At 37.6% G+C, this 27,971-nt stretch overlaps 1 protein-coding gene across 8 annotated transcripts in view; it reads left to right on the top strand.

Annotated features, from left to right (window-relative positions):
• Window positions 1–27,971, top strand: part of KDM4C (lysine demethylase 4C) — a 484,233-nt gene that overhangs the window by 20,606 nt on the left and 435,656 nt on the right. For 2 of the 8 annotated variants that reach the window (XM_021006278.2, XM_021006277.2), the window contains exons 2-3: window positions 22,401–22,521; window positions 25,645–25,805. The exons of 1 other annotated variant lie outside the window; for it this stretch is intronic. In XM_021006278.2, the coding sequence (XP_020861937.2) occupies window positions 22,401–22,521; window positions 25,645–25,805 (282 nt within the window). Of the gene's footprint in view, window positions 1–22,400; window positions 22,522–23,615; window positions 23,761–25,644; window positions 25,806–27,971 lie in introns of those variants that run through there. 5 more of the 8 variants (XM_021006274.2, XM_021006272.2, XM_021006275.2 and 2 more) reach the window with 4 other exon arrangements.

Raw genomic sequence — 27,971 nt, 5'->3', positions numbered from 1 at the left:
ACTGAGAAAATCTGGATGGAATCAAGGAGTAGCAAATAACCAGGTGTGGTCTGGAGGTAACCTAGAATGGGGACTGGATGGGATTAAGGAGTATCAAGTAAGTAAGGTGGGTTGGGGAGGGCCAGATGCCTCAGGCAAATGTCTGGGATCTAGGCTGCTGAAATTTGTGGGAAAGTTCAGGGGCTTTTTCCTTTTCCAGTTCTAGATCCCAAAGACATAGTCTTTTCCTTTTAGGAGTTCAGATTCCATTCTCATCATTGGTGCTTTGGCACTTCACTGGGCAATATTGTGTTTGTTGTTGTTTGCTGCCTTGCTGTCATTCCCTGGGCACCCTGGGGCCTTTTCTGGGCAGTCCTCTTTTCTTGTTGCCCCCTGGCATAGAGCCTTGTTGGCTACTGGTGTTCTGTCCTCTTTCATGCTGGCACTCAACTTGTTCGGGGCAGGGGAGACAAACTCTTTCCTCTTGCCTTTTGGTTGCTGTCTGACTTTTTGTGAAATTATGGGATGGAAGCTTTCTCACTGTAGTTTTCTTATTGGATTTTTTTTTAAATTAAAATTTGCTTTTAAAAATTTAAATAACTGATGGCTTTTGTCTTTTACATCATCATAGTTTTCCCCAGTATTCTTTCCTCTCACAGAGAGCCGTCCCATGTAAGAAATAATTTTTTTTAATTAAAAAAGGAAAACTGCAAAACTAATGAATACATTGAAAAAAACCCCCAAAGCATGTGTAATACCTGTGTAGCTCCCACCTTTTCCAAGGAGCAAGTTGAGAGTATCTTATCATATCTTTTACTTTTTTTATTTTTTATTTTTCTTAGCTTTTTGGTGAGGTAATTAGAGTTAAGTGACTTGCCCAGCATCACATATCTAGGAAGTATCAAGCATCTGAGACCAGATTTGCACTCAGGTCTTTCTGACTCCAGGGCTGGAGCTATCTACTGTGTCATGTAGCCACCCCCATATCTTTTAGTTTTAATCAATGCTTGTTTATAATTTTGTAGCATTGATTTTTGATTTTTTTGTGCTTTTCTATTTGCTTTGTTTTAGTCATGGTGTATATTGCTTTTGTGGTTCTGCTTCATTCTGTGGCAGTTCACATTGATCTTTCAATCAGTCAACATTTATTGAGTTCCTACTATATGCCTACCACAGTACTAGGGATACAAAATGAAACAGTAGATAGTCTCTGTTCTCAAAGAGCTCACAATCTAATGGGAGAAAAAACATACAAACAAATACTATGGAACGAAGCTATATATAGGATAAATAGGAAATAATGAACACAGAGGAGGCAAAGGGATTTGGGAAAGGCTTCCTGTAAAAAATGGGATTTTAGTTGGGACTTAAAGGCAGCCAGGGAAGTCAATGGGTAGAATTGAGAAAGGAGAGCATTTTGGGCATGGTGGGGGTGGGGAACAGCCAGAGAAAATTCGGGGAGTTGAGAGATGGATGAAGGGTCTTTGTGGAAAAGCCAGGAGACCATTGTGACTGAATTGAAGAGTAAGGGGCAGGTAGTAGGGTGTAAGAAGATTTGAAAGATAGGAGGAGACGAGAGTATGAAGGGCTTTGAATGCCAAACAGAGAATTTTGTATTTGATTGTGGAGGCAATAGGGAGCTACTGGAAGTTATTGAGTAAAATGAGTGATATGCTGGTGCCTGTACTTTAGGAAATTACTTTGGTGGTTTAACAGAGGATGGATTAGAGGGGGGAAAAGACCAAAGCAGGCAGATCCAACAGCAGGCTATTGCAGTTGGTTATGTGAAGTGATGAGGGCTTGTGCTAGAGTGGTAGCAGTGTATAAGGGGACTTAAGTGAGAGAGATTGCCTAGGTCATATTGACAGGACTTGGCCACAGATTGGATAAGGAAGGGTGAGATAATGAGTTGAGCATAGGTTGTGAGCCTGAGGGACTAAGAGGATGGTGTTGCCTTCTCCAGTAATAAAGAAGGTGAGGTGGGGGGAGGGGATAGTTTAGGGGGAAAATGAATTCGGTTTTTGGACATGTTTTTTAAGATGTCTACTGGACTTCCCGTTCAAGATGTCTGAAAGCTTGTTGGAGGTCAGCAGTTAGGGTATAGGGGGAGAATAGATTTGAGAATTGTCAGGATAGGTAATTAAATCCATTGGAGTAGATTTTGTTCCATCCTCCCTGAAGAGGACAAATAATGCCATGAGGGTGATGTCTTGACTGACGTGTGAGTGTATGAATTGGATTTAAGCGCGAGGCAGAGCTATGTGCAAAGTCATCAGCCTCATTCTTTCGTCCGGAGTCAGCTAAGTCTAGTGGCAAGACTTAAGTCAAGACCGCTGGCGATGGCCCCGGATGTAGTGGAAGACCTTGGCCTTTCTAAATTAAGGTCTTTCCCAGGCCTCAGTTTGTCTGAGGCAATGATTAAAGACTAGGTAAGAATTGAGACACTTAGGGCAGCTTTGTTGTATAGTGGATAGAGCACTGGGCCTGGAGTCAGGACATCTGAATTTAAATCTGACCTGAGAAACTTACTGTGTGACCATGGGCACATCACTTAACCTTGTTTACCTCAGTTTCCTCATCTGTAAAATGAACTGGAGAAGGAAATCACAAACCATTCTACTATCCTTGCCAAGAAAACGACAAGTGGGGTTACCAAGAGTCAGACAGGACTGAAAAAAACCTCAACATCAAAAGAATTGAGGGCAGCTAGGTGGTCTAGTGGATAGAGCACTGGCCCTGGATTCAGGAGGACCTGAGTTCAAATGCCGCTTCAGACACATAATACTTACTAGCTGTGTGACCCTGGGCAAGTCACTTAATCCCATTGCCTAGCCAAAAGAAAAAAAAAGAAAAGAAAAAAGAATTGAGACAAAAGATGGCCTAGTTTAGCATCACAAAATTATCGATCTTAGGAGGAGGGGAAGACCCTCCAAGTTTCTAGCTATAAATGCATATTATATTAGCAAAGGACATTTAGAGAAGTGGTAGACCCAAAGTGCAGAGACAAACAAAATGGACATGGTTATTATGTGGATTAATTTTGTTGGATTATGCTTATTTGTCATGAGGTCTTTTTTCCTTTTGCTCTCAGTTAATTAGAAAGGGTAGGGTCAGGAGAGAAGGTGATGCCATTGTGGCAAAGTGGATAGAGTGCTCTGGGTCTAGAGTCAGGAATACTCATCTTCCTGAATTCAAATCTGATCTCAGACACTAGCTTTGTGACCCTGGGCAAGTTATTTAATTCCAATATATTCACTTACCACAATTTGTTTCATGTATTACAATTTGTTTAGCCTTTCCCCAATTGATGGGCATCTACTTGGTTTCCAGTTATTTGCTATCAAAAAAAGTGCCACTATAAATATTTTGGTGTATATGGAGACTTTCTTCTTAGCAGTGGCTTCCTTGGGCTATAAGTCCAGTAATGGAATCTTTGGGTCAAAGATATGAACATTTTAGTCACTTTATTTGTGTAATTTCAGATTGTTTTCCAGAATGTTTGTACTGATTCACAGCACCAGTAACAATTCACAAATGTATCTATATACAACTCCTCCTATATTGACTTGGCAGTTTTTGCCCTCTTTGCCAGTTTGCAGAATGTGAGATGAAACCTCAGGGTTTTTTAATTTGCATTTCTCTTGTTATTGTGATTTAGAATATTCTTTCTTGTGATTGACAGTACTCTGCAGTTCTCTTTGAGAACTGTTTGTTTATAACCTGTGATCACTTTATCTATTGGGGTGATTTGATCAATTTATATGTCTTGAATACCAAACTCAGACAAATTTGATACAAAGATTTTTTTTCCTCTTAGATTACTTCCCTTCTTATCCTAGCTGCATTAATTTTGTCTCTGCAGAGGATTTTCAGTTCCATGTAACCGAATTATCTGTTTTATCTTTTGTGATTGTATGTTTTGTTTAGTTAAGAACACATCTTTTAGGGGCAGCTAGGTGGGGCAGTGGGTAGAGCACTGGCCCTGAAGTCAGGAGGACCTGAGTTCTAATTCGGCCACAGACCAAACTCTTGACACTTACTAGCTGTGTGAACCTGGGCAAGTCACTTAACCCCAATTGCATTTAAAAAAAAAACCCAGAAAAAAACCCCACATCTTTTACAAATAGCTGTGAGAAATGTATGATACGCTCTTTTAATTTTTTTTATAATTTGATGGTTAGTATTTATTAAGGTCACCTGTCAATAATGTGTTATGGAATATAGTGTCAATTATTTGTCTAAGACTAATTTTTGCTGGATACCTTACCAGTTTTCTCAGGAGTTTTTTTTTTTTAATCAAATAGGGAAATTTTTTCTTAACTTATTTTTGTTTTCTACTTTGTTACTGGAATATTGAGATCCATTATTTCTGACTTCCCCCCATCTAATCTGTTCCATTGATCTACTTTTTTTTTTTAGCCAATACCAGATGGTTTCAATGACTGCTGCTTTATTAATGTAGTTTGATACTCAGAAATGCTGTTCTCCTTTTGTACCTACCTCTTTCCATCATTTCCCTTGATATTCTCAATCTTTTGTTTTTCCAAGTAAATTTTGTTTTTGTTTTACCAAGTTCCATAAAATATCTCCTTGGTAAATCTGATTGGCATAGCATTAAAAATGTAAATGAACACTGAACATTCTTCCTGCTATTCAAATTATTCTTTATTTCTTGAAGGAACATTTTGTAATTGAATCTATTTAAATCTTAATGTATATATGACAAATGATTTCCAGATACCTTATGCATTTTGTAGTTAACTTGGAATGGGATTTTCTTTTCTGTTATTGTCTCTTGGATTCTGTTATTATTATTGTTATATAGTGTGACACATAAAAAGTTTGAAAGACATACATAGTTTCTGGGTGATTAATGTTAATTATAATAGCTGATTGAAATCCAAAGAAAGAACTTTGGAGCCTGAATGCAGATTGAAGCATATTGTTTTCTTTTTTTGTGGCTTTTGTGTTTTGTTTCTTTCACAACATGACTGTGGAAATAAGTTTAACATGATTGTACACATATAACCTATATCAGATTGCTGTGTTGGGGAGGGGCGATGAGAGAGAGGGAGAAAATTTGGAACTCAAAATCTTATAAAAATGAATGTTGAGAACCATGTTTACATGTAACTGAAAAAGATAAAATACTATTTGCTAAAGAAAATTATAATTGCAGATAATAAAAGGGGTCAGTGTCATTCTGGAATGCCAAAGACACCTCATGGAACCCACTTAACAGTTATATCCTTGTGGAAGAATGGGTGTTCCTGAGGGTGGAAACTGACTCTGGTTAACAATTAATGAGAGAATAAATATTATGAGATGCCCTTATTGTAATGAGGGGCTGGGGACATCCTGATTGCTTGTTTATGTCTCATCCAGACTACCTGGGCCTAGGGCAGTCTAGACAAAAGGGATCCACCTCTACTAAGACTTGACTGACAGAGACAGCGACATTGGCCAGATTTTATGGGACCCTTTTCCTTTTGATCAGATCTAAATTTTCCTGGTGGGATGGGCTGCTGGATTTAATCTCTTTTAAGCCCTGACCTTCTGAGAATGACTGAATAGCCTACAGGGAATGAGGAAATAGGAGAGAAGACCTTATTCCTAATGCAATAACTGATTATTAATATAACAGAGAAAATAACCTGTTCTAATATCAACAAACAAGGATAGTTTCATGTCCTCTTAATGCCTTTAATTCCTTTCTCTTGTCTTATTGTCTAAACATTGCTTATATTTCCAGAATATTATCAAATAATAGTGGAGAGAGTTGGTAGCCTTGTTTTCCTCAGGTATTTATTCAAAAAAGTTTTAATGTATCTCCATTGCTTATGATGCTTGCTTTTGGTTTTAGATAGATACTTTTTATGGAATTAAAAAAAAGTTCATGTATGCCTGTACTTTGCCTGTAAGGTTTCAAGCATAAATTAATATTGTACTTTGTTAAAGGCCTTTTCTGCATCTATTGAGATAATCCTGATTTTTTATGCTTTGATTTTTAATGAATTAATTATGTTGATTGTTTTCCTTATGTTGAATTACCCTTGCTTCCCTAGTGTAAATCCAACTTGGTTATAGTAGATGACTTCTTAGATAAATCACTCTTGTCTATTTGACAGTATTTTCTTTAAAATTTTTGAATTGATATTCATTAATTATATTGGCCTGTGGTCTTCCTTCTCTGTTTTTTCCTTCCCTGATTTGGGTATTAAAATTATGATTGTTTTATAAAAGTGTTTTTTTTAATAGTAGAGTGCTTTCTCTGTTTTTAGAATAATTATGTAATATGGGTTGATGTAATTTGCCTGTGAATCTGTCAAAACTAGAGCTTTGTAGTTTCTTTACATCTAGTTCTTTCTCCATTTCCTCTTTTTTCCTCAGTCTTGTTTGCATGTACTTATTCTTTTTTGTTTCTAGGTTTGTCAAGATTTCATTTTTCTTATTTTTCTCTTTATTAATTTGGTTTCTTTTAAAACCAAAGAGGCTAAAATTTTTCCAATTTTATTAGTCTCTTTGAAGAGCCAGCTTTTAATGTTACTTATAATTTTCTGTGGTTTTAATTTTGGTTTCTAGTTTATTTCTTTTCTAATCTTTAATCTCTTCAGTGCCCATTTCAGGTTTGTTGGCTTTCTAGTTTTTAAAATGAATATTTAGTTAATTATTACTCTTTCCCTCTATTTTGTTAATATATTTTAGGGACATGATTTTCACCTGAGAAGTGATTTAGTTGTGTCCCAGAAATTTTGTTTTATTGTTACATCATTACCAACTTCTTTTACATTGTTGTTATTTCTGTGACTTGTTCTTTAACTCCGTTATTTGAGATTTCATGGTACCTCATTTGGGTTTGTGTCTTTTGTTTGTGATTCCTGAACCAATGACTATTTTATTGATTTATGATCTGTAAGAGATGCATTTATAATTTCTACCTTTTAATGTTTGTTTGCAATATTTCTTTGCTATAATGGTTATTTTTTGTTGAAGATCTATGTGATTCTTTTTTTTTTTTTGGGGTGGGGAAGCAAGGCAGTTGGGTTAAGTGACTTGCCAGGGTCACACAGCTAGTAAATGAAATGTCAAGTATCTGATCTGAGACCGAATTTGAACTCAGGTCCTCCTGACTCCAGGGCCAGTACTCTATCCATTGTGCCACCTAGCTGCCCCCAAGATCTATGTGATTCTGAGAAATATGTTTATTCATTTGCAGTCCTTTTTAGATGATGCTACAAAATCTTTTGGCTGTAGTTTCTCCAGTAATTTCTTCAGTTCTATAATTTCCTTTATAAAAAATCTGGTAGTGTAAGAGACAGACTTTGAAATATTGTGTAACTGTTGTCCAGCTCTGTATTCTTTTTTAAAAAATTCAATTCAATTTCATTTTATTTTTATTTCCAAATTCTCTCCCTCTCTCCATACTCTCCCAACCCATTGAAAAAGCAAGAGAAACACAACCTGTTACACATAGGAATAGTCATGCAGACCTTCTTTTGCTGTTGGCTTTCAAGAGACCATAGGAGTTATTTTCCCTTCCTCCTTTGCCTTTGATTTGATTTGGATACATCCGCCTATTTCCCTCTTTTTTTTTTCCCTCCTCTTCTACTTTTTATAGGCTGTCTTATTCTATAATTGAGTCTTGGAGAAATCTTTGATTTACCTGTAATCAGGGTATTCTGAGGTTAGTCTGGATCTTTCAGGTCTGGTTTCTCTACCATCATTTCTATTTGCCTTGTGCTTTCACTTTTGTCTCCTAGTAAAAAGTCTCTTAACGGTTTCTCCATTGTTATTTAGCAGTTGTCTTTTGTTGCTTTCATTTGCTTACCTTTCTTATAGTTCAAATGCATAATCTCTTTAGGTCTGGTTTTCTAAGAAGATTTTGAATGCTTCTTTGTTATTGAGTAACTTTTTTCATTCCTGGTCAGATTCGGATTTGCCTAGTAGGGCATTTTGGACTGCACCTTGAGCTCCATTACTCTTTTGAACATTCTGTTTGTTTTTTGGTGGATACAGAATAGTTTTCCTTTCCTTTGTTTTTGAAAGTCTTTTTCTTTGATACTGGCCGAATTTGTTGTTTCTCAAAGGAATTGTCAAATTTTAACAACTATGTGTCTTGGATTTTGGATTCCTTTTTGGGAGATAATCTATGGCTCTATCAAATGGTATCTTGCTTTCTATATTTTGAAGTTTGGGAAAATTTTCTCGTATTATTTCTTGCATTGTGGTATTTAAGTTCCTAGACTTCCCTTTTTTTCTGGGAGATTTATAGTCTTTAAATTGAGAACATGTACCTTGTATTTGAATTGATTGTTTTTTGCTTGCATGGAGAGCATGCTTTCTTTTAATGTTATTGCTTTTTGCTTTTCCACATTTTCCTTCACTTTGGTGTATTTGCATTCCTAGTCAGTTACCTCTCTTTTACTTCTTTTGGTGAGATGTACTGATGAGGTCTAGAGGTTTAGGGGTGCTGGAACCCCAAAATCACAACATGTGGGCCTTGTCTGAAATAATTCAACCCAAAGCTTCTTTTAGCCAGAGAGAAAGTTTATTAGAGATAGATCATGCAGGCCATGATCTTAAGGAAGTGACTTGCCCAGGGTCGCACAGCTAGTAAATGTCAAGTATCTGATCTGAGACTGAATTTGAAATCAGGTCCTCCTGACTCCAGGGCCAGTACTCTATCCATTGCACCACCTAGCTGCCTAGTTTAAGGAAGCTGAACATTAGTGACACCCATAAGGACTAGGGGGCATGATAAAAGTCTCAGAGTTTAGATGGGGGCCAGGGTGGATCTTACATACATTCTAGTAATTTTGGGTGACCGGAGGGTCTGTGAGCAGGGTCTGGGTGATTTAGGGAGTATTCTGATTGGAATGTCTGAGAGATTGAATAGACAATGGGGATTGGTGGATTGAATAGATAATGAAGGGTTCTGGAAGGAGGGTGATCCAAGGTGGGACTAAGTCTTTCTAAGGGAGAGAAGGAGAGTCCAAAAGGAAAAGCCATTGAGTGAAATATACCCTCAGGTAGCCCTTTTGAGACCAGAGGGAGGTAAAAAAAAGTTTAAGGGTTTCCTGAGTCTGGAAGACAAATGGGAGCCAAATTCTTTTTGGGGCAAGGGGCAAAGGCCCCGGCTTGGGCCCATATGCCATCATTTACCACTAAGGATTACTTTTTTTTTCTATTTTGCCAATTATTTGTGCTGTATAGGCTGTCAGTTCTGCTTTTACAATTTTCATTTCTCTTTTAAAACATTAAGGTACAGCATGTTGTGGTTCTACGCTCTCAAAATCTGTGGGTCCTTTGTCTCATCAGGTGTTGAATCCTTTTGCTTTGTTTTGCAGTGTTTATTCTTAGACAACTTCTATTTCCTGTTGCTCTTATGTCTTTTGTTGGTTTATCCACTTATATTTTAAAGTCTAGAGTCTTCCTTCCTCTTCAGTTCCCTCATAATTTCGGTCTCTTTCCCCTCACCCCTTCCCCTCTGATGGTGGTTCCCCAAGAGGCTGGATCTCAAGTTATCTGTTTCTCTGGCTGAGCAATTCACACTTCACTAGCTTTAAGTGTTTGCTCCAAAGTGACTTAATTAGGGAAGATGGAGGAATGGCCCCAGTTGGTTACTGGGCTCTTTCCCTCAGGCTTAGTGGAAGGCCATATAGCTCTGTATGCAAGGTGTATTTCTACCCTATTCCCTCTGTTCCTCAGTTCTCTGGGGCATTGTGTACAGAGAGCCTGCCATAGTGCTGCTGTTGCAGCCTCAGCAAATCTCTGCTGCGCTGGGAAGTCAGAGTGTTGAGTTGAGCTAGGTTATTATTAAGTTCAGACAAGTGTCCTACATGGGTACCTTTGTTTTGCTGTTCTGCAGAGATCTGTTGCAGCACAGAATGCTGTGGGGTACATGACTTTGGAAAATTTCCACATTTTGGAGTCTGTATCTCTAGCTACTAGAAAGGAGTAGAGGTCAAGGGGTGGGGCTGATGAGATTTAGGGGTTCAGGGATGCTGGAACCCCAAAACCACAACACGGGTGTCCTGCCTGAAGGAATTTGACCCAAGCCTGGTTTCAGACAAAGACAAAGTTTTTTAAGATCTGCCATATAAGCCAGACTCTTGAGTTTGTGAGATATTGGCTAGATTTTAAGAATCTGATCACCTTACTGGAGACAAGGTGGACCTTATATACAGAAAGACTGTGGGAGGGATATAGGACTGGCCAAATAGTTTGGGGTGACTGGAGGAGGAGTCAAAGGAGGATCTGGATGGGAGAGGCTAGTAAGTTAGAGTGAGCAGAACTCCTGGGACCTGGACCATGTGGCCAAGGGAAAGTGGAGCCCTGTTAGGATGTAGGGTGGGAAATGGCCTGGGGCCATAGGGAGGTAAGACAATGGAGAGCTAGGCTAGATTTAGGGTAACAGAATTGGGGATTGGGTGTAGCCACATTGAAAGGCCAGTTGATGGGTTTATAGCCCTAAGGCGAATGTCAGAGATATGGCCAAGTGGGAAAGTCTAGGGTTTTTCCTTTCTGGGGTCCAGATCCCAGCCCCATCAGGGAGTTGCTTTCTGTTGTAGCCCATGGGTGGGTGGTCAGGTCAGCTTGTGCAGGGAGTAACCTGGATGGGGCAGAGGTGTTGACTGAGCAGAAGTTAGGCTTTGTTCTTAAGAATTTTTACCTTTTTTCGTCTTGGTGGCCCATGGAGACAGCTGAAATTGCTTTATCTATGGTGCATAATTTCTGTTTTGGAGAGGTGTGATAAGTTGTAAGCATCAGAAAACAACTAGTCTTCCACCTTGTTGGGTATGTGATCTAGAAGTCTCCTATGACAGTGTTGAACTGTTTTCATGTTTATGTAGTGCAGTACTCAACGCAGTGCCTGGCACATAGTGCTGTGTAGATGATATGATAATGGTGATGATGGTGATGGTGGTGATGTTGATGTTATGAGCAGTGTATTATTATGTCTCATTTGAGAGTAATGTTATATGTTTAAGAACATAAATGTATAATTTTTCGATATGCATGGAAGACACCTTGTTGGTGGAAAGCCTTTGTTATGTTTTGCCCTACCAAATCAAATGCTTTATTTTTTCCCGTAGTCAATAAAGTCACTATTTAACTACAGTAGGATCTCATATTATCTATATTTTTCAGATAATTGTGTAATGGTAAATAGGGGGTCTAGTGTGGAATATCGCTTTCGAAAATCTGCATGATCCCTTATAATATCTCATAAAAATTCTCTTTATATGTATGGGTATTAATCTTATATAAATGTTATTTAGTATGGAGTCAGTAGTTATAAGATCTGAGATTCTTTTCTACACCTCTGGACATTTCTTTATACTTTGAGAATTGACTGCTATACACCCTCAAAGTTTTGCTTTCAGTACACATGTCCTGTGGATACTTCATCTAGTACAAGCTGCTTTCCCCCCTTCTTTGTTTTCTTCAGTGTTATTTTATTTCTCTTTACTCTAGAACAGAGATTCTTTTTAAATTTTTTAAATTTAATTTTTATTTTCAGTTCCAAATTCTTTCCTTCCCTTTATCCCCTCCCTACCCATTAAGAAGGCAAGAAATAAAGAAAACCCATTATACCTAAGAAGTCTTGCAAAAGATCTTTCCCCTTTAGCCATATTCTGGAAAAAAGAATGCATTAATCTGCGCTCTGGGTCCATCCCTTCTCCTTCTGGAGGTGGATAGCATTTTATCTCATGAGTCCTTTGGAGTTGTGGTAGATCATTGTATTGACAATTGTTTATCACTACAATTGACAATTGTATTCACAATTGATTATGACTACAGTATTACTGTTACTATGTAGATTGTTCTCATTTTGCTCACTTAACTTTGCATCAGTTCTTATGTGTTCTCATGTTTTTCTAAAACTTTCCCCTTCATCATTTCTTATAGTACAATAGTATTCCACCACCATAACCTTTTGAGCCATTCCCCAATTTTTGGGCATTCTCTCAGTTTCCAGTTCTTTGCCACTACAAAGAGAGCTGCTATTAATTTTTTGTACGTGTGTCCTTTTCCTTTTCCTTTTTTAAAAAACATCCCTTTGAGATATAGACCTAGTGGTGGTATTGCTGGATCAAAGGGTGTCCACAGTTTTATAGCCCTTTAGGTTTTGTTTTAGGCATTGTTCCAAATTGTCCTTTAGACTGGTTGGTTTTGTCAGAGTTCTCCCAACAGTGTATTAGTGCACTTATTTTCACACATCTCCGACATTTGTCATTTTCCTTTTCTGTCATGTTAGCCAGTTGGATGAGTGTGAGGTGGTGGCACCTTGAAGTTGTTTTAATTTACATTACTCTAATTATTAGTGATTTAGAACTTTTTTCGTGTAATTATTTATCACTTTGATTTCTTCCTCTGAAAACTGCCTAGAACAGGGATTCTTAACTTTTTTTGTTTGATAAAGCCCTTTGGCAGTCTGGAGAAGCTTGTAGACCCATTCTCAGAATAATGTTTTTAAACACATAAGGTAAAACATATAGGACCTGGAAGGAAACCAATTGTATTGAAATATAGTTATTATTTTAGAAAAAAAAGTTGTGGATGGATCCCATATATAGAACCTGTGATCTAGAGATTCATCCTGAACTGTGATGTTAAGGGTACAATTGTGTGGCTTTACCACACGTGATGGTACAGTTTAGCCACATTTTCTTATCTTTTGTTTCTCACACACTGCGCTTGATTTCCCCTCTCTGTGTTTTTAGCTGACCTTTTTTTGGGGGGAGGGAGTGAGGCAGTTGGGGTTTAGGTGACTAGCCCAGACTTACACAGCTAGTGAGTGTTATGTATGTGAGGTCAGATTTGAACTCAGGTCCTTCTGACCCCAGAGCCAGCACGCATCCACTACACCACCTTTTGAAATGCACCACATACTTACCTCAGCCTCATAGAATTCCCCTCTTTAAGATACAACTCAAGTTCTGTCTTCTCTGTGGAGGCTTTCTGGTTCCCTGGACTGTTGGTGTCCTCCCTCTCCTGCTGTCTGGTATTGATGTTCTTGTATTTGTTTGTATTCTCTTTATATTTATTCTGTATATGTGTACCTGAATGAATGAATGAGAGTTATTAAGCATTTACTCTGTGTCCAGCACTGTACTAAATGCTAAGGATACATATAAAAAATTAAGGACATGAACTGCCCTCAAGAAGTTTACATTCTAGTGGGGTGATACAGGCATTATTGTTCTTCACATTTTACTGTTGTAATAACTGATGTTCAGAGAGCTCAAGTGATTTGTTGGTGGATGTGTAGCTAGTACATATTTGAAGGGGCTCTGAACCCAGATCCTCATTTTTCCAAACCTAGCCCTCTATCCTTTGCATTTACACTTATGAAATCACAAATATTCCAAAATATTGAGGGTTTCTTGTACTTGAGTCAGGGGAAGTTTTTTTTGTTTGTTTTAAACAATAATCATTCTTTGTCACTTTAATTTGTATACATGAGAGTTTTAAGAGAGTAAGTTTTTTTCTGTGTAAATTTCCAGTTCAAGAAAAGAAATGGAAAAAAATGTCATGTCCAGATGTAAATGAACTAAAACATTAAAATGCTTTCTAGACCAAAAAAAAGATGTAGAAAACCTGTGTACAGAAAGACAGAATCTAGGCCTGGAATAGTAGTATTTTAGTAGTATTAGATACCCACTAAACAGCCTTTTCAGTAGGATTGAGTTCTGCAGCATGGCAAGGAAAAATTTGGCTGTAGATGGAAACTGTTCTTTTCTCTCTCTAAATATTTGGTTTCTATCTGATTTCTAAGAAGGTTTTTCTAATCATTTGAATTGTTAGGAACATTCTCCAGAGTAAGAACAAGTATGAAACTTCACTAGAAAAGGAAGGACACTTGCATCACTTAGTATAAATGACAATTTAACTTAAGTGCAAAATTTCCTTTGTTGAGGACTGACTTTATTTCATGAATAGTTTGCTGTGGATAGGGGCTAAGTGCATTTTTTCCACACCTTGAATCCAGTTGTAACTTGGAGATCCTTTAGGGTGATGGGGAACCCTTATACATATACATTAGTTTTTTTTGAACTTCAACAGTCGTATAAAATGGACACATAGGTGTGGTTCCTATTTTATAATTAAGGAAGCTGAAGCTCATAGCAGTTAAGCTACTTGCCCATCTCCACATAGCAGGAAGTATCTGAGATGACATTAGAACCAGTAGCCTCCTGATTCCAATTTCATTTCAAAGTACTATATACTTCAAATTTTCCTAAAAGCAAAGTGAAGTCTTTCTATCACATGATGCAGACATTTACATTTATATCCATTTACCTGTAAATTTACATTTATATTATAAATATAAAGATGTTCTATACATGAATGTATACATTACATAAACTATATACATTTCAAAGGATAATGTGTGATATAGCTCAAATTATAAAATTATCAAAAGGAAAGAAAATTCTATGCCTACCACCTGTATTCTGTTAAAAATCTGACTTCAAATTGTATGTTTTTTAGTTTAGGTTAGAGATAAGTCATTTAGTGAGCTCTTACTGTGTACCACCGCTGTGCTGAGCACCCAAATACAAGCAAAAGAATGGCAATTCCTTCCCTCAAAGAGATTATACTCTAATGAGGGAAGACAACAAAGAGGGGAGGGATGTGAGGGAGTTGAGAAGGTACCTATTCAGGGGCAAGGAAGTTTTGGAGAGGATGTCACCATTTGTAGTAGGAGGTATTGCCAGTCTTTTTTAAGGGTGCTGTACCTAAGAAAGTGATTATTGCATAAGGTTTTATCAGCAGTGTTTTTGCTTTTAATTTTTTTTTTTACTGGACCTGTAATTTTATTAATGTAAGGATGTCTTGGTGGGAATCCCATGTACCAATGTAAATCATAACTTCTCTGTAATTTTTAGTTGTTTTGAGAATTGTTTGGGGCTGCTGGTTAAGGGGTAAAGTGGCACCATTAGGAAACCAGTATCTGTCAGAGGTGGGGCCTTCAGCCTGGGTTTTTCTGACTCTAGGATAAACTCTTTCGACTGTACCATGCTGCCTGCCTCTCTTTATACCAGGGATAGAACTCTTAAATATATTTGCATATTTCATCTGAAGCACCTTTATTTGATTTGGGTCTAAAGGAATGTGACATTACTAAAGTTGAATCAATTCAGACATTTTAGGAATTTTATATTCTGCAATGGAAAAGAAGGAAACATTAACTGAAAGATCCTAAATATAGTTGACATAGCATATATGATATTGAGTAGTTACCAAAGTGGAAAATTACATCATATTTCACTTTTACTTTTAGATTGGAGTTGTTCCATCCTCAAGTTTTTTATTCTCTCTTGCCATATTATAGTATTGGGAGAGGACACACTGTTCACACTTTTGCCTTGTATAAAATAATTGACAACAGTTTACCAGAATGCATTTTCAAGGAGATTGAGTTCTCTCTCTCTCTTTTTTTTTTTTTAAAGGCAATTGGGGTTAAGTGACTTGCCCAGGATCACACAGCTAGTATGTGTTAAGTGTTTGGTCTGAGGTCACATTTGAACTCAGGTCCTCCTGACTTCAGGGCTGGTGCTCTATCCACTACGCCACCTAGCTGCCCCAAGGAGATTGATTTCTCTTCAAACCACATGTAGAGATTCTGCTTTCTTAAGAAAGTAACCTGTGGCCAGATGCTGCCCATGTTTTGATGTTGCTTTGACATCTGTGTGTAACAGACAAATGCTAAAGACTGTAGTTATCCATTTTCATTTTAATTGCTGGAGGACCTGAGCTTCTAATTGCCTTGTAAAAATTTCAAAATGATATTATTAGAATGTCAGACTACAAGGATTATCTCATAAACTAATATATGATTATAGTAGAGCAGTTTGCAGATGTAAAGAGTCATTGTAAGATTCTCAGTAGCCTGCCTTGTTCTTTGCCCAGTTTCGTTCAATTAGTAAATCCTGAAGAATGTATTAAGAACTCACTATGCCCCAGCCACTTTTGTCAAGTCATGGGTTTTGTCAGCAAATACAAGTGTGAATGGATGCTGCCTGCAAGGAACTAGTATTGTACTGTGGGGACACATGTTATGTCTAAATATAAGATATATACAAAATAAATATGTACGTGTGTACATTTTCTTATGTGTGTGCCTGTTCACAAGTAAAGTGGATATATATTTAAAAAAAAAAGCCAGATTTTGGAGTGGGGGAGAGGAGGCCCTAATAACTTCGGAGGGGGGGAGGGAGAAAGGAGGGGTGTCTTGAAAGAGGCCTTGGGCTGGTGCTTGAGCTTTATACCCTTGAAGGAGCTAAGAGCTGGAAGTGAGGGGAAGGAGAGCATTCCAGGCATTGAGAAAAGCCTACACAAAGGCACAGAAATAGGAAATGGGCTATTGTGTGTGACGAACAGTAAATAGGCTAATTTAGCTTGGAATATAGAGTGTAGAATATAGAGGGGAGTAAGAGGTAAAGAACATAGAAAGGTAGTGTCAACTGTAAAGAGCTTTAAATGAAAATAAGAGTAGTTGTGTTTTATCCTAACAGTAATAGTCATCTCCTGAAGCTTTTTGATTAGAGGAATGACATTGTCAGACTTTCTGCTTTAGGAATTTCATTCACTTTGGATAATTGGAGATGGGGAGAGAGTTGAGGCAAAGTGTCAAATGCTACAGAGAGGAAGGATGAGATTGACAAAAATTCTTTGGATTTAGTATTAAGAAAAAAAAAATCAGTGGTGTCCTGAGAGAATAGTTTTAGGTAAGTGGTAAGTTAAAGCAAGATTGCAAAGGGTTGAAAAAAGTGAGTGGTAAGAAAGTAGAGGTGTAACAAGTGTAAATAGTCCTGTAGATTGTAAGCTCCTTGAGAGCAGGGACTGTTTTTTTTTTAATTGAGTGGACAAATACTTTTTGACTCCCCCCCCCACCAGTTTGTCTGTGAAAGGAGAGATCTAGAAGTATATTAGTTAGAGGGGATGGTAGAGATTATGTGATTTTTATTTTTAAGATTGAGAGAAGTCTCAATATGTAGGTAGAAGAGAATGAATCAATAAACAAAGAGATTAAAGACTAGAAAATGACAATGCAGAGTGAAATAAGCAAGATCAGGAGAACAGTTTATGGATAACCACAACAATAGTGTGAAGGAAAATATTCTGAAAGACCTTTGAGCTTTGTCTAAAGCAGCAACTAATTTTGACTGCCAGTTACCTTTGATGAAACATATCTTCCAACCTTTTCTCAAAGAGGTGGTGTACTAGGAGTACCTACCCAGCTATTCATTCTCAGTCATGGCCAATGTGTTGATTTGTTTTACCTGAATATTTGCTATAATATTTCCTTCAGTTTAGGTAGGTATGGGGGCAAGGTGAGTTGGTGACTGAGAGCGGTGGGGAAAAATGGAAAAAAAAAGTTAGGATTTTATTCATTGAAATTTAACTTTGAATAGTTATTAAGCAAGTTTAAGTGGTAATACTGATATTCAGTATTAAGATTCCAACAAATCATTTAATTAAAATAAGATTAGAAAGAACGGGGGCTTACATGGGCAAACTCTTTGAAGAGATGGAATAAATGGGATGAAAGATACCTATTGGTAGATTTGAACTTGGCTAAGAGGACCACCTCTTCAGTACTAGAGCCAAGGAGGAGAGAATTAGGAGATGAAGTTGAAATGTTTTGAAATATGGAATGGGGTAGGAGAGAGAATTTATGGAGAATGGCCTCATTTTTGGCATGAGCAAGTCACAGGGGGTTGGATAAGGGTACCTTTTAAGTTGTTTCTTGCTTGTGATCTGTAATATATAACATTTTTGGCTGAAGGGAAGAATAAGGGGAATGATAAGGATAAGGGAAAGAGAAGGTTTCAAACAGTTGTGGAGAGGAGTATAATTGACAGTTATTCAGAATTCGGGGGGATTAGAGTGCAATAGTGAGGGCCCGGTTGAAATGGAGTATCTTGCCCAGTCATCGCAGATTTCCTCTAGAGCTTTCTCTATAGCACATTGGCAGGAGAGATGTAGGTAGATTGTGGGAATAATCCCATGGTGGGGTTTGGAAATTGATGAGTAGTACTAGGGCTGCTAATGGGCCAAGGAATTTCAGGGACCATGACAATGCAAAGTTGACTTGGTTACTTCATGGGGAAGGTTTTAAAGGCAGGAAAGTGAGTCTAGAGCTGGAGTGAATACTTAGAAAATCAAAGAGAAAGTAGATAGACTAGAGTTTGTAGTGAGGACAGATAGATAATAGGTTTAGAATGGGTAAAGTACTCAGGGAGATGGAAGGACAGGAAGTTTAATGGTCAGAGGAATTTCAGTTATGAATTGTGGAAGTGTAATATTTGTGTGTTGATCATATCAAGAGTGTGACCATCTTTGGTGTGGTGGTAGAGTTAATGTGTAGATTAGTTAGTCAGTAAGCATTTATGAAGTACTTACTATATGCCAGATGCTGGGATATGAGAAAAGGTAAGAGGCCCTGCTGTCAACTCACCATGTAATGGGTGAGGCAGCAAGGAAATAAATATGTACAAATTGGCTACATACAGAATAAACAGGAAATATTATGCAGTCTTCTTCTTCATGGTTTATGTTCTATAGTTGCCATGAACATTGAATGAGCAAAACTTTTGCTCCAAAGGGAAATACAGGGTTAGGTTCATGCAAGTTTCTGGTCATAACATTTACTTGAACACTTTCCAGAGCATTCTCATGTACACGTTGTTGAATTTCTTTTTCCTTTTTCTGGCTGTACTATATTGTTGATTCATTAACATTGAACTCACAGCCAACAATACTGTAACTCCTGCCTGAGTAAAGCTTCTCTAACTCACATATTTTCTCTGTAAGTCGTATCATAGACAACTTCTGCTTAGGAACACAATTGTACAATTATCCTTTAATAAAAGGATTTGTTCTGTACAACTTGGTTTGTTCTTGTACAGCCAGGCTGCACATTCCTCCCCCCTGGTTTAGACCTATCAGGTGGTAATAAGGACCTATATTCTATATTAGAGTGGTGACATTGAGAAAAGAGTAGAGATACATGTAAGAAATTTTGCAGAAGGTGAATCAAGAGGACATGGTAATTGACTACATATTAGAGAGAAGGAAGAGTCAAAATTAACACCTAAATTTTGAACATTGAATACTTGGACACTGGGTGAATAAATGTTGGTATTGCCACTGAAAGAACTAATGAAATCGTAAGCAGTAGGTATTATGGGAAAGATGATAATCTCTGTTTTAGCCAATACTGAATTTGAGATGTTTATTGGGAAATGGAACTAGAGATGTGTAATAAGTGGAAATAGGTGTAATTCTATACGCTTCAATTCAATACAGTAAATATTTATTAAACACCTACTGTTTGCCAGGCACACTTTGTTAAGCCCTGGTATATAAATAAGAAAAAGAGGTAGGAACTTAAATGGGGGAAGATGGCACACAAAAGGAAGCTGAAAAGTATTAGGTGTAGTTGGGAGAGGGAGAAGTTGGGGAAAAGCCAGAGGTTACAGGGTTATGATGTTCTGTGGAGTTAAAACTAAGCAGAGCTGTTGCTAGAAAATGGGGTTAACCTGGGAAGTTCTGAGTTCAAAGCCCTTTGTGAGGGAAGGGTTTGGAATGAGTTTGTCCTTTACCCTCCAGCCCTCCAATCAGAGGGGAGAGGTAACTAAAGGAGTTGACAGGTTTTGAGAATGTATTGAGTATCAAAACTGAGTCAGTCTGCATGGTGATGATATTTCAGGTAATCAATTTATCTTGGAGGAGGTATGACATTCCCTGGCAACCAGGCAGAGCTGCTGATGTAAAATGGACCATTACCTGGGAAACTCCCCTATAGGACTGTTCAGATGAGAGATTAGTGCCAGTAGTACTATATAGGAGCTAGCTATATTGAAGTAATAATTGAAGCTGTCAGCATAATGGAAGTTGACAAGGACAGAAATGGAAATTATTCCACCAATAAGCATTGATTAAATACCTTCTCTGGACTAGGTACCATGCTAAGACACTAAGGATACAAAGCCAGAGATGATCATCTTTTCCCTAAATGACCTTATTCTATTAGAGGAGACAACGTGAACATACGTAAGCATATATAAAACAGAAGGCATTTTTTGAAGGAAAAGACCCTAGAAGGGAAGGGAATCAGGAAAGGTTTCATGTAGACACTACTTAAGCTGAGCCTCAAAGAAAACTAGGAATCTCAAAACAAGAGGTTGGGAGAGAATGCATTCCTGACAGAAGGAATGTGCATAGGCAAGAAGAGAGATGAAGTGTTGTTTGTGGGAAATAAAGAAGACACCAATTTGACTGGAGCACCAGCATGTATGGTAGGAAGTAAGGTATAGTGACACTAGAATGGTAGAGAGAGCCAAAAACCAAACCTGTGGGAAGATTCATTTAAAAAGCATGAAAGAGGAAGAGCAGCTAACGTAGGCTACTGGGAGTATAAGTTTTCAAGGAGACTGGAGCAAAACTAAGCGAATATTGTCAGTTCTAAATGTTGCAAGTAAGATCAAGAAAGATGGGGACTGAAGAAAGACATTGGGCTTAGCAACTGAGATGTCATTTGGTAACTTCTGAGATCAAATTTAGTAGATTGGTAGAGGTAGAAGCCAAATTGCCAGGCATTGGGAGTGAGTTGCATGGTGTGAAATATTCGGTCTAGATGACTTTTCAAACCACGACAATAGATATTAAAAAGGGAGAGAGATGGTACAGAAGTTAGATGAGATAAAAGGGTCATGGGTTTACCTTTTCTTTATTTTGAAAGGATTGGTGAAATTTGAATTAGAGTAGTAGAATAGAATAACAGCTTACCACTGGATATCAGATATTCCAAAATGCTCCATTGTGGTTATAGTCCAGTTGATTCTTTATAATGACAATACTTCAGAGATTTGTGATTTCTTCAATGCAGGTATTCTTTCCAGTGATGCAGTTGGCAAATTGTTATGGCTGCCCATCTAATGTAACTCTTGTCGAAGTCTCCCACAGTTGTCTACCTAAATTGGCATAGGGACTTCCTCCCTTTCTCTTGACATAACCAGGATATCAAAAGATAACCCAGTCTGTGCTTTGCCACATACTCAGCTCACTTTTTCAACATTATCTTTTTTTGATATCCTACTCCTCTTTTTGTAATTACTTATTTGTAATGTTTTCCCGCCTTCTCACACCCACTATGTATCTCAGTGTTGCATTTTGGTTGATCCTTAACTTCAGTTCTTTGTAGACTATAGCGTTCCAAGACTTCAGCATATCATATTATATTACTAGAAGAATATTGGTATTAAAAAAGAGGAACCCTTGTTTCAGGAGGAAGCTTGAGGTCTTCTGGGCCCAAGTCATTGTCTGCTGCATTGTCTTGTCTTATCTGTCTTCACAAAGCCTGAGACACTAGTGTACACTTCATAGGTCATATAACGTACTGTGTATCATAGTTTAGACAGTAGACAATCTTAGTATCTACTTAATTTTTCCTTGTGATTTGAGGAATTATACTTCTCAGTTACAGATTCCTACTTGTTAGCAGGCCTGTTATAGTTGGCACAATACTGATGTGCAAATAAGAGCCTCTTGAAGGCTTTATCACCTGGAGGGAATTATTTTTTGTCTTGGACTTAGTGCTGTATCTCTTCAATGATAGTGATGACCGCCTTTGGAAAGCATATATCTCCCTATTTTCTGTCTTTTTTTTTTATACTGACCAGAGAGTTGTTAGCCAAAGTTTTCTTTGTTATATTTTTTCTGATTCTTGTATGATTTTGACACATGCATGGGGGACACCTTATTGTAGCAGAGCCTCAAAAGGCAGTGCTTTGCTGTACCAAGTTAAAATCTTTGCCCTAAGTACAATGGAATCTTGTTTCTTCATATCTTTCAGTCACTTGGGTGGTGGTAAAGATGTGGCCTCTATGAAATATCACTTGAGAAAGCCTGCCAGATTGCTTCTCAAACCTTCACTAATAATGCCCTTGATGCATGTATATAGGCCTCTTCTTGCAAAAAATTTGTGTATATGGAAAATGTCCTTGATAACATTTGTAACTTTTTCTTGTAAAATTTTTATGTATATGAAAAGTTAGGTATATATGAGCTTGTTAGTTATTGATAAAGTCTTCATTGTCCTTTTCTTGGTAATCATAACTGTTTTTTCCCCAATAACTTAAACTTTTCCCCTTTTTAGACGTTTGCTTATTGATACCTCAATACCCTCCAAGTGGTATTTCTTACAGAATGGTCCTCTTTTGTGCTCATTTTCTCATCTTTGCTTTCTTCAGTGTCATTTCCACTTTCTCCAAAAGCACATTTAGGACTGTATTGTTAAGAGTCAATATGTGATACTTTTACTGTTCTTGATGGTGAAAAGTGTTTGTTGTGAAAATCTTTGTAGATCTTTACCATCTTTTGTCTCTTTGTTGTCTTCCTTTTAGTTTCATCGTTATATACTTTTATATTCTACCGGTGGTGTTGTATGGCTTCAAGACATGGAACACAACAGTCTCCGAAGAACTGGAAGTGAATATCACACAAAGGGCAATGGAGAGGTGCATGGTGGGTGTGAACAGGCTGCAACATATAGCAAATGGGGAACTTTGAAGAAGACAAGAAATAAAAGGTTTCATCATGAAATGTATGGTAGAAAAAGAGGGGCTGGTCATGTGTTGAGAGGAAGGTATGAAAGGTGGACAGCCTGAGTGCTCATGGATATCCTTACTATGTTGGAAGACAACTAGAAGGGCATCTAGCACTTATGGAAGGCTCTGGCCCAGAATCATGTAGTGTTGTTAGGCTGGGATGGGTTACTGCGTGGGAAGCAACATCCAAATTGATGAGATTTCACCAAGCATTTGAGAGAAGGCTTAGTTTTTTAAACTGCTTTTCCCCTTAACTATGTTAAGCTATTTTATGAGGCAGTGCCTGTGCATTTTGTTGCATTCTCTTTGTAAAGTTTTACAAATGAGTTTATATTTCTAAGCAAATGTTGCCTTGAACCTGCCATTCTTGGCAAGTAGGTCAAGTGTTTGCCAAGTCAGGTAGTTGTTTAGTCTTTTTTTGGACTTTTATGTGAATTGATTTATATCTGTTAACCCTCCATAAAATTAGTCATGTTCTGTGTTAATGTCCTTTCTTCTGCCTGTTTCTGGTATTTCATCATTAATATTTTGCTTAAATAGATTGGGTTAGAGTTGTTTTAATGTCATGCCATATCATATTCATTTTTATACTTTTAGCTTTGTATATTGATTTTGATCTTTGCTCAGTGAACTCACTGGGCACAACTCAATCTGGAATTAATTCCACATTAGTAATAGGTCTTTTCTTGTCTCTTAAACTTTAGTGAGTTTTACTTATTATGATATTTAGTGCTTGCCAAGGCCTAGTGTCTTCTGATTCTTTTCTTTAAGAAGGTATCCATGTTGGATAGTCACAAATCTTGTATGCGCTTTTACATGTCTTTGGCTTTTCTTATTCCTTACTCTTGAACAAATTTTGCCAAGACATTTTTTGCTGTTTTCACTTTTTCCTCCCTTTGCGTTTAAGTCACTGAATAACAAGGTTATTAATTTAATTTAAACAGTGTTTTTGAGTGCTTTGTAGAAGTTCTGTGCCTCTTTCTGTTTTGTTTTTGCTTTTTGGTGAGACAGTTGGGGTTAAGTGACTTGCCCGGGGTCACACAGCTATAAGTGCCAAGTGTCTGGGATTGGATTTGAACTCAGATCCTACTGACTCCAAGGCTGTAGCTCTATCTACTGTGCCACCTAGCTGCCCTGCTTTGCCGCTTTCTAACAGGTATTTGTGTGTTCCCTGCGCTTACTTTGAAGTTAGTTTTCTTTTCCAAAGGGTTGTAATGAACACTGTAACACAAGGCGACCACACAATCCATGGAATGATATTTCTTGTTGCCTTTATGTGCAGAATAAAATGAAATCTGCTCATTCCTTTCTTTACGTGCCTTTCCTAAGAGAATGTGTGAGCCTTCTTGCCATGTGTCTATAGTTTCCTTTGTTTTCTAGGTTCATTCAGAGCAAGAATATCAAGACTGCTATGATTCAGTTCACATAGTATATGTATTTGGTCACTGGACAAGATCTTACATTTAGAGTTCTAGCAGCTAAGTTAATATTTATTTGATTGTCAAAAAGGCATGTGGATAGAGCACTGGCCCTGGATTCGGAGGACCTGAGTTCAAATCAGGGCTCGGATACATAACATGCATTAGCTGTGTGACCCTGGGCAAGTCACTTAACCCCATTGCCTAGCCAAAAAAACCCAAAAAACAAACAAACAAACAAAAGCCATGTGACTCTCAGTACCCTCTGTCCCCTTTTTAATCGCTTGAGTATTGTTACTGCAGAATTAGCATGGCTGCCCAGGACTGAGAGCATTTTGTATTTTTCTTTTTAGGCTAGGTTGTCATAACCAATGAATTCACCATCAGTTTGCCTCCCTGTTTGTGATGAACCTTTTTGTAATTAGGTAGGGTGTTCCTCAGCAAGTACTCATTTTTTCCACTGGAATAGCACTAGGAACCCAGAGTCCCCTCCATGCTCATGATTGATGATGTATGAGAGTAGGACTTTTTGTACATTCCTTAAAACACCCTTGTGAAATAGGGCTTTTAGATTTATTTCCGTTTTGAAACTGAGGAAACTGAGGCTGACAAAGATTATGGGACTTGCTGCAATAGGTTCGAAAAAAGAATGCAGCATTTTTTTCTAATATAATAATGGATACTCATACTGGGAATCTCTAAAGTCTTAAACTTTAATAGCAAAAAAAACTGCTCTAAAACTTTTGGGACACCTAGATAGTCCTTTAAAGTTTTAAAGTACTTTATGTTGGAGCAGCTAGGTGGCACAGTGGATAGAGCACCGGCCCTGAAGTCAGGAGGACCTGAGGTCAAATCTGGCCTCAGACCAGACACTTGACACTTACTGTCTGTGTGACCCTGGGCAAGTCACTTAACCCCAATTGCCTAAAAAGGGAGGGGGGGAAGTACTTTGTTATCTCATTTGATCATTATGGAAACCGTGTAAGGGAGGTGTTGCAGATATTATTATTCTCCTTTTAGCAATGAGGAAAGAGGCTCAGAGAGGACAGTGATTTGCCTCAGTGTCACAAAGGAGGTTTGATTTAGGATTTGAGCCTAGGTCTTCTTGATTTTATGTTCAGAACACTAGACTCTGCAATGTCTATAGCAGTGAGTTCTGTAGTTCATGGGAAAAAGAGACATTTTTGGGGTGAGGATAGTCAGAGAAATCCTCATCAAAAATGTGATTATTTAGCTGGGTCTTATTGGATAGATAAGATAGGCAGAGATAAGATGAATGGCATTGAGCAAAGTAGGATGATAAAAGCATGTTTATGGGCATGTAGTTTCCTACATAAATTGTTTTGAGCGTGAGGTAGATGGGGAATTGAACTGTACTAGGCTGTGCCATTGGAGAAGGAAATGGCAAACCACTCCAGTATCTTTGCCAAGCAAACCCCTCAAGGGGTCATGAAGAGTGGGACAGGACTGAAAAATGACTGAAAGAAGACTGTGCCATAGTATGAAAAGGTTTTGACTTGTCAGGAAAATCTAACCATACTATGTCAAATCTCTTATAACAAAGTTATGTATTAATAGGTACAAAATGATTGAATATTGATGGCACATTTATTCATTTACAGGGCAAAACTTAGTCAACATGGAGGTGGCAGAGGTGGATAGCCCCCCGAATCTGAGTTGTAAGATCATGACTTTCAGACCTTCTATGGATGAATTTAGAGAGTTCAACAAATATTTAGCATATATGGAGTCTAAAGGAGCTCATAGAGCAGGACTTGCTAAGGTAAGAAAGCCTTCAACTGTTCAGTTATTTTGTTTTTTGAATTACAATGTTTTGCTGATCTTCAAGTTTTAGTCTTCTGTTTCTTGATATGGGAAATTACTGTGTCTTACATTCCTAAAAGAAAGTGTTTGTTATGTTCTTGTTTTTGAATGATTGGAATCTAGAATCTAGAATATCAGAATCTAGAATATCAGAATATTCTTCCTTAGCTATTTATAACTTTGCTAGTTTGGTGAATTCATAAGTTTGGATATTCCTTACCTTGATAGAGATCACACCCTTTACAGATGCCTTCTTATTTTGTTGTTATCAGTGAGCTTGAAGCCTATGTCATTATATGACTTGCCTCTTCAAGCCTTGTCTCTTACTCTTGTAACATGGCCGGCACACTTGCTTTCACAACTGTGCATATCCTTGATATAATGTCTTCCGTATAATTTTTTTAATGCAAGTTGTTGGAGAAACCATAAATGAATTTTCCCCTTTTGGAATTTTTGTGGATTTTGTTCTGAACCCACAGTGTATTGTTGCCAGTGAAATTTAACAAAAGGGTTAACTGAGGCAGTACTCTTAGCAAGATAACCGTTTATTAATAGAACTCCAAACCTATTAATAAAAAGGTATCTGGTCTGCCTCCCTTTGTGCCAAAGGCCCCAAAGTAAAGGCCAGCAGTGCCTCTTAAATCTACATTTGGCTTCCTTCTGAATGACCTCACAGACCATCGTTTGGATCTCCTCTGGCAAAGGCAAGAGTGATGCATATCTTAATGAGGAGGTGAGTTAATAGTTCTCCCTTTCTCCCTATTACTTCATTATAGTGGGGGTGGGGAAGGGAAAGAAGCTAGATTAATCCTGTAGGTGAAAGGGAAAGTGGACTGATCTTCGGATATGGCTGCTGATTATGCCCATCTCTGACACTTAAGAAATGCTAACTGCTTTATGAGACCCAGCTGCCTCTAGCAATTGTGGCTAGAAAAACAGAAGCCATCTCAATGAGGTTTTCCCCCTTTGGTCTCCCCCTTGTAGACTAGGATGCCCTAGAATCAGTAAAGAATAAACACAGCACGGCCCCTTTTATCTCTTCCTGTTAGTTGCATAAATATAAAGATATGTTCTCCTGTAGAAAATAGTCTGAAAAATTCTGCCTTTTCCCTGCTGAGTTTTCTTTAATCCATACATTCATGGATTCTCATAAAGATTTTATAGAAATGAGAAACAGGCAAAATTGGTCAGTAGTTGCTGAAATGTATGTGTGTATATATAAATGTGATATATATATATATATATATATATATATATATATATATATATAATACCTATAAGTATATGACAAATTATGATACAATGTACATAATATAGTATATATATGTGTGTACTTGATATATATACATACACACACACACACACACACACACACACACACACAGAGACTTTTTTGAGTGGAATAAAAAAACATTCATGACCTTTTTGATTCTTTGGAATTTTCCTTCTTTGTACATTGATCCCTAAGTGCTTGTGTTACTACCTTCAGCACAGGTTTCTTCTTTATAGAAAAAAAATCTTTTTTAGAATAGGTTCAGCAGCTCCTTACTTCTTTTCATTTTATAACTTCTGTAAATATTACATTGATTGCTGAGTTGGTAGAGTTCAAATGTAGTGGTTCCACTTTTATTACTGATGAGAATAAGTCACTTTGAAAAGGTTTTCACATCTGTTCCCATTGTGTTCTGTTTATCTTTTTGGGTCATATACAGATGCTTTTAGGAAAGTGCTTTAGTGCAAGACTTTGCAGGTCTGTCTTCTCAATTCCTTTTTGCTATTTTGAGATTTGATGTTGTTTATAAGCTTCAGTCATCCTCTTTATATTTTTGATATGGGCTTATACTTTAAACTCATGTTGCTTTTGGCTGCAGTTTCTTACTATTGGGTAAACGTTTCTGAGACTTTGTCCCCGTGTGACCAAGGATTAATCATTTCACCTCTTGCAGGGCTCCTTGTTCATCTGTAAAGCAAGAGAATCAGATTAGATGACCTAGGTTTGTATAACTAAGGGTTAGGCTGTTCTTCCCATTCCCATGCAGCAGGTGCCTTACAAATAAATAGTTATGTAATAAGCCTTAAATTCATACTACTAAAAGGTGAACACATTAACCTAACATACATCTAA

The sequence above is a fragment of the Phascolarctos cinereus genome, unplaced genomic scaffold (assembly GCF_003287225.1).
Source record: "Phascolarctos cinereus isolate Bilbo 61053 unplaced genomic scaffold, phaCin_HiC Scaffold_4;HRSCAF=312, whole genome shotgun sequence".
Taxonomy (NCBI): Eukaryota; Metazoa; Chordata; class Mammalia; order Diprotodontia; family Phascolarctidae; genus Phascolarctos; species Phascolarctos cinereus.
The sequence above is the reverse complement of the archived record's forward strand: the minus strand, read 5'-3'. Positions and strand labels throughout refer to the sequence as shown.